Source organism: Mesoplodon bidens (assembly GCF_964165515.1).
Source record: "Mesoplodon bidens genome assembly, chromosome: 5".
Lineage (NCBI taxonomy): Eukaryota > Metazoa > Chordata > Mammalia > Artiodactyla > Ziphiidae > Mesoplodon > Mesoplodon bidens.
Window position 1 is genome coordinate 113,135,408 of NC_138161.1, and position 10,835 is coordinate 113,146,242.

At 47.1% G+C, this 10,835-nt stretch overlaps 1 protein-coding gene across 3 annotated transcripts in view; it reads left to right on the top strand.

The window, feature by feature from the left end:
• The window catches only part of LOC308618126 (protein HEG homolog 1-like), a 79,635-nt gene extending 73,532 nt beyond the window's left edge, over positions 1 to 6,103 (top strand). For all 3 annotated transcript variants that reach the window (XM_081235568.1, XM_081235570.1, XM_081235569.1), the window contains 2 exons: positions 2,048 to 2,222; positions 4,796 to 6,103. In XM_081235568.1, the coding sequence (XP_081091694.1) occupies positions 2,048 to 2,222; positions 4,796 to 4,945 (325 nt within the window). In that variant the 3' untranslated portion in view covers positions 4,946 to 6,103. The remainder of the gene's footprint in view (positions 1 to 2,047; positions 2,223 to 4,795) is intronic.
• The last annotated feature ends 4,732 nt before the right edge of the window (positions 6,104 to 10,835 follow it).

Sequence of the window (10,835 nt, forward strand, 5' to 3'; positions counted from 1 at the left end):
GGCTAAGACGTGTGGGGGTTCTTTCTGGGCTGATGAAATTGTTCCAAAGCTGCACAACTGACGGTTGCACAACTCTGAATATACTAAAAGCCATTGACTTCTACACTTTTTAAATAAAATTTTTGGCTGCGTTGAGTGTTCATTGCCGCATGCAGGCTTTTCTCTAGTTGTGGCGAGCGTGGGCCACTCTTCGTTGCGGTGCGCGGGCTTCTCATTACAGTGGCCTTTCCTGTTGTGGAACATGGCCTTTAGGGTGTGCGGGCTTCAGTAGTTGCGGCACGCGGGCTCAGTAGCTGTGGCTCACGGGCTCCAGAGCACAGGTTCAGTAGTTGTGGTGCATGGGCTTAGTTGCTCCGCGGCATGTGGGACCTTCCAGGACCAGGGCTCTAACCCATGTCCCCTGCATTGGCAGGCAGATTCCTAACTGCTGCACCACCAGGGAAGCCCGACTTTTACACTTTAAATGGGAAAATTAAGGAGCAAACAAAGACGAAAGGGATTGCCTGGAATATTCAGCAGTGGAGAGGTGGCAGGCATGTGGATGAGCAGACAGTATTACTTGGCTCTAGGCTTCTGGACAGCAGTGGGATTCGGTTTCGATTGGAAAAGGAAGAAAAAGAAAGGAATTGGTTCCCTTCTCTGTGGTTATTCAGATAAGGGAAAACTCAGACTTTGGATTTAGATGATAATAAGTGGCAGGAATTATCCTGACATAGCAGATGGAGGGGACCTACAAAATAGCAAGTTATCTTTTCAACCACTGACCTGAAGGACATTTTAAGATATCCTCTATCTCCAGGAATGCTGCAGAGAGCAAGCTGCTCCAACTGCCCATCCAGGGACGCAGGCCTCATGGTTCAGCCCATGCCTGTCATTTACAACGTTGCAATCAAAGCATCAGAGATAAACTGTGTGAGTGGAAATAAAAATCTGGGTAGGAGACTAGGAGCTAGAGAGATAGACTTTGAGTGCTCCAGGAGACAGAAGCCTCCTGTCCGCTCAGTGTCCTGTACCAGGTAGTGTAGCCATTTGGGGAAAGAGAGCCTGTGACTATTGGTCCCTGGGAGAAGGTCGCTGTAAATCAGTAAGTCATTGTTTGAGACAAGATGCTCCAGCCCCCAGGGAGCACCACAATGGCAGGTCTGTTCTCAACTTGTAAGAAGGGACAACGCCTAAGCCCCATGCTGGACATTTGGTTTTAAGATCCTGAATGATTTGGTGCCTTCCCTAGAACATTTATTTACAGGAAAGCGAGGTGTAGAGGGAGGAAACTCCAGATTATCTTACCCAGGACAAATATCACTAAAAATGTCTGATTCGACGCCCATTACAGAAGGTGAATAACACATCCTCCAACAGTTTCCAGTCAGAGAACTCTCACCACTAGGGAACTTGTCCTAGGGTTTCCCTGCCCCGCTGACATGAGAATCTGTATGGGTATATAGACAGGTGGGCATTTCTGCAAACAAAACATACTATTTTCATGGTTCGTCAAGTAGCTTCATGCAGTGGAACAGCACTGGCCGGGGAGTTGGGAGTCCTGAATTCTGGCCCCAGCTTTACTAGTAGCAAACTGTGACCCCAGGACAAGTCACATCCTTCACAAAGCCAGAGTTGCCTCATCCCCAGAGCTTCTCAAGCAAGTTGGGAACTGCTGGACTAAAGAATCCTAAAGGCCCTTCCCGCTGCAACATCTTACGAATTTATGACTCTTGTTTCCCTGGCTGACCCCACGGTGCAGCGATCTCTGTCCCCCAGAACAGTCTAAATCTGCTCCACTGCAGCTGTCTTTGTCCTCTCTACCCACGATAACCTGACCCTTTGGGTTGGAAGATTGTTTGCATCTTTTTTTTGCACCTAATTGCATTTTTATAGGCAAATACTAAAAATAATAACAACAATAATAGCATTCCTCAGTGGGCAGCTACAAAAAAGTATAGTGGTATCTTTAGGTCTAATTTTCCTTGCAAAAAACTAGATGGTGCTTTCACAGATAGCATTTCTTCACAGAACGTGTTTCAATTTTCAAAATTTTTTTACCTTGCAGAAAGAATAAAAACGACATAAGCAAGCTCATCTTCAAAAGTGGAGATTTCCAAATGTCCCCATATGCTGAGTACCCCAAGAACCCTCGCTCACAAGAATGGGGCCGAGAAGCTATTGAAATGCATGAGAATGGAAGTACCAAAAACCTCCTCCAGATGACGGATGTGTATTACTCGGTGTGTATTCCCATGCCCACGTGACCTTCCGGCTCCAATTTCCTCGGGGAATTAAAGGGATTCTGTTTTTTCTGTTTGTTTTGGGGGTTCTTTGGTTTTGTTTTCCTGGTCTCGACACGTGGCTTGCAGGATCTCAGTTCCCTGATCTGGGATTAAACCCGGGCCACGGCAGTGAAAGCCCGGAATCCTAACCACTAGGCAACCAGAGAACTCCCAACGGATTCTGTTTTGTTGTAGTAAAAGCACTCCAGCTCATTAAAGGTTAAACAGAATGGTGGCCTACGCCTCTTATTCACATGGTTTAATATTCAGTTTACTTACTATCTATTGGCATGGGATTTATTAGTTCCAACATTGAGCTATGAAGGGTGTTTCCACAGAGCACAGTATGTACTTCATGAGGTTGCGGCAAGGTCCTTCTTGTCACTGAACTTGCTTTTAAGTCACAGGACCGGAAGGTAAAAGATAGAGAAAGAATTGAATGATATGTAGCCTTTGGCCCTTTCATTTTTATCTCTTGTCTGCCATGCTTTACATCATGTGGTTGGGTAGTTGAAACGAAGGGATTGGGAAAAGGTATAAAGAGAACAATTCAGTGTCATCCTCACCCAGCACTTGTCAGAGGTTTGGAAGATTCAATAGGTCTTTAATAATTTGCTATGTCCAGCCCTGGGGTGCATCATTTGGAAAGATGGGAGGCCACCTTGAACCCCTGCTGCTTCTGTCCCACACTGAACAACCCATGTCGTATTCCCATGCCTGCTCAGTTCTTTCATGTTACACTGTATCAGCCGTAAAGCAAACACAGGAGGTGATACCTGAGCTGAAAAATAAACAGCTGGCAAGTGACTTCTCCTGCCTTGCGGAGCTGTGAGAAGTATAGCAGTGAACGGGAAACCTTGCCCTAAGGTTTCAAGGGACTTAATAGCTTTAGGCAATCCTGTTAACAGACTGAACAACCACTCTGGTTGCTGTGGAGATTAACCTGCAGACTTTGGATGGGAGGGGCATTCGTGCTAAGGAAGCTGTAGTTTCAATGGACTCTGAAAAATTTGAACCTGGCCTGGAGGAAGAACAAAAAGAAATAAGGGGAAAGATAATTGTAGGTACAAAGATAGATCTAGTTTGAATGTTTCTGTTGATATTTCTGCATAGGAGCTTTGCTTTACCCTCTGTCTGTCAGGAAAGTCTTTTTCCTCTGATAACTGCAGCCGTAACTAAGCAGGTATCTCTCCCAGGGGTACCCACACACTTACAACCTTCACTAGGGGCTCCTCAGCCCCCAGGCAGCACCAGGAGAGAGCAACTGACAGGCCTACAGCATCACAGGACCCACCTTTGCTGCGTGTTCCCAGGCCATTAGCTGAAGAGTTGTCTTAAGTAGATGCACTCACAAACTTACACGAACCGCATTTTCATTTCAGACAGTAGGCTGAGCAGTCTTTAGAAGCAGAGCCTAGGCTGTCACCTGTGGGAGCGCACTGTCCCTCACAGTGGTCTCAGGTGTACACTGGGCTCTCCTGGGATCCACATTATAATAAGCAGAAACTAGTGTTTTGTTTCTATAAGCCGATGTTTCTCCCTGAAGGAGGGCCCTCAGAGTAGCCATGGCCTTCCCCAGCGGCTCCTTTTGCGTTAGGTAGGTAGTCACACCCCACTAAGCTGTGATCTGGTCAGAGACACCTGAGAATCAGCTGGCCTCCTGCTTTGGGGTCCTAACTCCACCTCCGACAGGTGGCTTTGTGAAGGTCAGTCCCCCATTCTTGGCAGGGACAATAGCATTCTGCTAAATACCAGAGAGGATTTAAAGCCATTGTGCTTCGCAGAGAAACTCTTTTTTATTTTTATTTTTTATTTTTTTTATTATTATTTTTTTAGAAACTCTTTTTTAAAAGTCAAAATGATAATCAGATAATAATTACTCTTAATAATAATCAGGATAATAGTTAACCCAGGTCTTTTCCTACGTTGGTCTAAAATCACTGGGCTGCTCTTGGGACTTCCCTGGTGGCGCAGTGGTTACGAATCCGCCTGCCAATGCAGGGGACACGGGTTCGAGCCCTGGTCCGGGAAGATCCCACATGCCGTGGAGCAACCAAGCACGCAAGCCACAACTACTGAGCCTGCGCTGTAGAGCCTGCAAGCCACAACTACTGAGTCCACGTGCCACAACTACTGAAGCCCTCGAACCTAGAGCCTGCGCACCGTAACAAAGAGTGGCCCCCGCTCACCGCAACTAGAGAAAGCCCGCGCACAGCAACGAAGACCCAACACAGCCAAAAATAAATAAATAAATAAAATTTAATAAAATAAAATGAAAATGACTGGGCTGCTCTTGATTACGTAATGTTTCTAAAAACCCACTTTTAAAATATGGGCAGAGGGATCCCAGGTTCCATAAAGAGACGACCTGGGAGGTCCTGACTTCTAGGTCAGACCTTGCTCTGCTATGTATAGCTGCCTCCATCTTAAATTCATCAAAATATAGCATTCATTGTTTCTTTTTTCTTCACTATTAAATTTAAACCCAAGAATAATAAACTGACTTTTCTTCTTTTCTCTTTGGCCACCAGCCTACAAGTGTAAGGAATCCTGAACTTGAACGAAATGGACTCTACCCGGCCTACACTGGATTGCCAGGATCACGGCATTCTTGCATTTTCCCCGGACAGTATAACCCATCTTTCATCAGCGATGAGAGCAGGAGAAGAGACTACTTCTAAGTACAGCAGAGAGAGGGGCCTGTTGCTGTGACTGCACCAGCGGAGCACCTCCCGCCAGCCGCTCCCAGAACTTGTGCAGCCACACCTGAGCGGCCAGTGGAGAGGGGATGGGCATGGGGGGTGTGACCACAGTGGAAGGGGACAGCTGGAGCCCGTGGACGTGGAGCTGCAGGCTGCTCATCTGGCACCTTCATTGCTACTGTGAATGTGAACACGGGCCAGTACGGTAGAGTCCCCGCATGACTGCAGCTTGGCCGTGGCTTCGGGGTGACTGTTAATTAGGGCTGATCATCAGGCATCAGTGCAAGGACCCAGGTTTTCCTTAGTTTGCACTGTAGTAAATGCAAAAGTAGGGAGGGAGGTCTCCTTTTGGATGTTTCTCAAGACTGCTCCAGAAAGAAGGCCTCTTCTACTCGGGCACTTCCATAGGCCTCAATTTGGTGATTCATTTACAGCAAAATACTGGCTCTTTTGTCGTTTTCCTGCCCAGTAGCTACGTGCTGAACAACAGATGCCGATGGACATACCACTAGTGTTTGGAGATGCTGGAGGTTAACACACCCTCCTAAGTCGTCTCGTGCTACGTTCTCCAAACAAACTCCCAAAATGAGGAACTGAAATGTGTGAGGCACAGCACACAATTCCAGTTTGTTTTCTTTAGTCAAGGTGACACATTTATCTAGGATTATTTTTTTTCCCTTTGCAGTTACATCTGGATCAGGGCAAAACAACTTCCATTTGGTTCTAGTTAGAGGCGTCCAGCTGCCCCATAGTGAGGCCCAGCAAGCACTGGATGAAGGCCCTGGTGGAAGGGTGCCATCCCTGAGGGCACTGCATGGTGCATGGGCTCTGACCTCCATCCTTGAGGCCGAGGCTGCTACATGTGGAGTAGAAGTGGAGAGCTCAATGCAGGTTGGGTCTGAGCTGGTACTTCACCACTAACGGAGAAGCAGCTTTTGTTGTTGCTGCAGCTGAACATGGTTAGGGAAACGGGCTGAATAGGCGTATTCAATTTTCTGAAACACCAGTGCTTTGGGAAGCCGGGCGTGCGGTTCCTGAGGAAGAATAGGGAGCTGGGCTGGAGCCACACGTGAGCCTGCTTACCCACCAGTGCAGCATCTTTGCTAGTAGCCCCGATCTCGTCCGCAAACTCAGTATCGGTTGAGTGGTTCAGCCAACCACTCAAAGCTATTTATTCATTGAAGAAATAACTTATTTTCTCTCAATCAGTAATTTGTAACTCTTTGTACTACTACGGAGTTCCCTCCAGAAACATGGGTATGATTCAAGTCAGCATTGGAGAACTAAAGACTTCTGGCCAGTTAGGGAGTTGAGCGTTTGCCTGGGGGAAGGAAATTCCACGTCTTACTTATGGTGGCTGAAACGTGGGTCCTGCGAGGGGGGCATATCCAGTGCTGTGCCTTTAACTGCTGCTTGTGGAACTGTGATCATTCTCACCTGCTTTTGAACATCCTGGTTCAGGGTGAAGTGAAGAGAACACAGAGGTAACAGAATTGTTCCCACCCTGAAGCTCAGAGCTCAGTGGCACACTTCTGGAAATGGTGCAGCCTTTGGAGACGGTTCTGTCCACGTCATGGTTGTTTCTTCAAGGTTCTCTAAGCTCTTCAGAATGAATCTAATCATTAGTCTTATGTAATTCTCGTCCAAACAGTTTTCAGTGCAAACCCCTGAGTCCCGTGGTCTCCACGAGTCACCATTTCCCTGCTGCAGCAGGAGTACTAGTCAACTGTGATACCACTTAGTAGTTTAAATTGCATTCATCTCATGAGGTAGATACAAAAAGAACTCTGTTTTGTTAGTGGGTGCCAACTTAAAATTTCAGAGCATTCCCTTTTAGAAATCTCGGGTCTGGCCTCTCTCCGTGCAAGCGAACGGCCATCTGTGCCTCGTGGTCTCCCATCTAACTGGAGAGCTCAATCTCCTGCACTCAGCACACCTGAGCCAGCAGGCTGGGGCCGGAGGGAGGCGGCTGCTTCCGGGCTTTGGCCGCAGAGCCTCGCTTGCCCCCGGACCCGGAGCCACAATGGGGGCTGTCCCCAGGCATACACGCCTGCCGCCTCCAGCTGACCTCACAGCTGACAGATCATCGCCTGTGCCAGGGCCAGAAGCATTCTGTCCCCAAAGCGTCCTGGAGCAGAATCTCAACATCCAGAAAGGAGTGTGCTGTGAGTTCCAAGAATGCTTTCCTGGGAGTGGCTTTTGTGCATGTGAAGCGGATTAAGAGTGCTGTTCTTCCTTTTACTGTGAAAAAGGGAGGCCCCCTGCAAGGTTGCGTTCACATCGTATCTGCAGTTTATCTAGAGGCTTTGCAGGGTTGGGGGCCGGTGGCAGTGCCAGTGCTGGCTGCTCGCCTGGGTAAGGAAGGGAGAAGCTGGCTTTGTTCCTGCTTGGGGCTAAATACCTCTAGAGGGTCCTCCCTGGGCCAAGACACAGCCGGTGGGGCAGCAGCCCCTGGGATGGGGGACAGGCTGGATGCGCCGCTGGTGAGCAGAAGCCCTCCCCTCCGGCACAGGTGCTGTGTCAGCCCCTGTACCTGGAGTGTGAGAGCCCTGTGCACAGAAATGCCTGGGTCCTGCGTGGGAGCCCCACAGCTGGGGGCGCTGGAGGAAGCTGCCCATGAGACACTCAGACGTCTATAGGGAAGAGTGAGGCCGCGTGGAACCCCATGTCCCGCAGCAGGCCGGAGCACGGTGACTCACAAGGTAGGGAGGTGCTCGCCGGGGCCTCCCAGCATCTGCAGGCTTTGTCGAAGCTCCAGAGGGTCTTATTTCTGGTGTCTTTTCCTCTTGCCCCATGAGCCAGCCCAGGGCACTAGAGACAATTTAGAAAGCCTAAACAGTCCCCACAGACATCTCACGTGTTCCCACCACACCCAGGCTCTGTGCAGGGTACGTGGCCTCACCACACCCTTGTGAGGTGGGTGTGAGAGAGCCCATTTCTCGGACACGGGACCCTTCAGAGGGGATAGGCACCTTGCCTTGGAGGGCCAGGACTCAAACCCTTCTGCCTGGCTTGTTGTTCTCGCTATACCTCTTGCCTCACCTCCCTGGCAGATGCCTCACCATCCAGTGTCAAAGAGAGCTGGAGAGAGTGGGCTTAAAATAAAAGTTGTTTATTTTAAGAACTTTGATATTATTAAACAGTAACTAAACTAATGCCATGAAGTACAAAAGCAAAATGTTGAAACAGTCCTTCCAGGTCTGTTGTTACATGTATTTCTTGGATGCTTGTGGTCGTCATCAAGATAACAGTGGCTGGCTCGTGCTTGTTAGCAAGAAGCATATTGGTACGTGGCTTTGGTTGAAGGAGGTGTATGGTGATGACCTGGGTGTTTGACAGACATGGCCAGACTTAGACATCTCTCTGAGGGCTGCCTTGCCCTGCTCCTGTGGTGAGGCCACGTTTCCCACATATTGGAAGCATATGTTTTTGTGAACATGATCCGAGTCTGGCACATATTCAGTTGAAATGTCTTAAATGCTGACAAATCTTCTTCCTTTGACAAAAGTTTGTTTTCAGAAGCAGCTAAGTCATTTAGAGCCAAAATTGCTGAGTGAATAGTGTAATCAAGCTGGCTGATAGCATTTGAGGTCAAAAACTAAGATGTAACCGTTAAGTTCTTAAAGAGGTCGTTCTTAATGTTAGCCCAAATGGGAGGGCAACATCTTTGCAAGATGAGGCTGGATGGCTGCCCGTGAGAATGTCGTTGAAGGGTGATATTCGTTCAGATGTGAAAGTTCCCAGAGCAGACACGTCAGGGTCACCCCTCACATGTGGCTTCTTGGGGCCTCCATTAAGCCATCTTGCCCACTGGTGGTGCACCCAGGTGGGTGTCTGTAACTCCATGAATGCTGCCTGCAGAAGCAAGAATGTTCAGGCCAGCTGCTTCTGGCTTAGTTTAGCCTAACACACCCCAAACTAGGGTTTTGACCCATGGTTCTAAGATACACTGATTTCAAAACTAGAGCACTTCTTTGGAGAGAGGAAGAAAGCAGAGTTCAGTATCTCAGTATTTTGTATCTTATGGAAAACCACCTTTAGTATCAGAGATATTTTTTCTGTGTGAAAACTTTTGTGGGGATTAGAAGGGACATTTCATTTCCTTCTTCTTGAAAAAGCGGCATTCTGAGGTTCTCATGTGCATTTTTGGAAATAGATACGGTTTTGTAGAGTTGGCTGTTAAGTATATGCTCTTTTTTCTTTTTCTTTTCTTGGCTCCCCAGAGAAGGAACCTGGTTAAACTACTAGAAAGATTAAAGTTTTAAATGTCAGTTAATTTCTTTGTGCTAAAGTATCTTTTCAAGAGTGTTATAATCCATCCTATTTGGTGTGAAGTGCTCACAGAAAACCCTGTGAAACCAAAGGGCACAACTGAGGTCTAAAAAAAGACATATCTTAGACTGGCTCTGTTCTCGTGGCATTTTAAAGAGGATATTTAAAAGGATTTGCATATTAGAGTCTAGCTTTATCTTTTTTTTCTTGGATACATAATAATGCACTTCAGGTGCAGAGTTCTTGGATACGAAGGATGGGACTAGACAGGGATGGGATGGAACCTGTCTAGCTGGGAAACTAACCCAGGTTTCTGTATTACTTCGCCTGTTTCTTAAAAGATCTCTCATCATGGGTTGCTGTGAGTTTTGTTAATGTTTGTGTTGCTGGATTTATGGTTAAATGAAGCATGTAGCTGGAAGATGAACTTTTGAGTTTTCACATTGTCCCAGATTTCTCTTTGCAGACCTTTAAACGTTAGCCCCTGGTTGATTGTGTTAAATCCATTATGAGAATGTTATTTAAAGTTGTATTATAATTACAACCTCCACGAATTATTCAGTACTGTAGCAGCAAAGTATTTGTAAGAATTCGATTATTTTTATACTTATATCCACTATAAGTCTGGCGTTCTAGTCAGTAAAATGATGCAATAAAATCAATATCATTTTCACTGTGTTTTTCTCATGATAACAGACAAACCACAGCAGAGTGCAACAAGTTCATTTTTATGAGGGCATCATTTAAACAACACAGCTGCACCGTGGACTCTTATATGGCACAAGTGAGAAAATATGCTTTTGATGATGGATGGATGGGCAGACGGATCGGGCATAGCACCTGCTTTTGTTTACTTTTCTTTCTGCTGGTTGGAAAGAGCCAGTAACCAGTTTTCAGGCATGGAAGATTTCCTCCTCAATGCCTCCCACCATCACTCTTCATATCTTGCAGGAGAAGGGAGAGTAAGCATATCTGTGCTCTATGGTGGAGAGAATCTAGAACTTTAAGGTGGTAGGCTGTGGGCCTTAGACTTACGTGGCCAGTGAATGTGGCCACTTGGCTGATGTTTGTTCATTAATTAATTGCTTATTTGAGATTTGGGTGCCTTTTGTGACAGGGATGGATGAGCCTTTCAGATGCTTTTTGACAGTAACCTTGGCACAAGAAGAGGCCAATAATGGCAGCTCAGGACATGACGGTGACCTATTTGTGGATTAGATCGGGGTTGCAGCCCATCGAACATCTCTGAATGGAAATAAGCAGCAGCACTTTCCTCTCCTGACCCAGCTCCCCCTATGCTGCTTTCTGTCCCACCATTTAATCCCCACCTAAGACCTTAGCAGAACCCAGTACTGAACCTTGTTCATGTTCCTGCCCAGCTCAGCCAGACATTGTAAACATCACAGCATCTCCATACCCACCCTCCCCTGGGAACTGTTTAGGACTGAAAATGGGAGGACCTTCTGCTGTCCACCCACAAGCTGGCCCTAGTGCTTGTCCTACCTGTGCATCTCACCTGGCAATGTGCAGCCTCCACCTCAGGAGGTGATTTGCCAGTAAATAAAAATCTAAAAAATATTTTTAGACCCTTGGACTT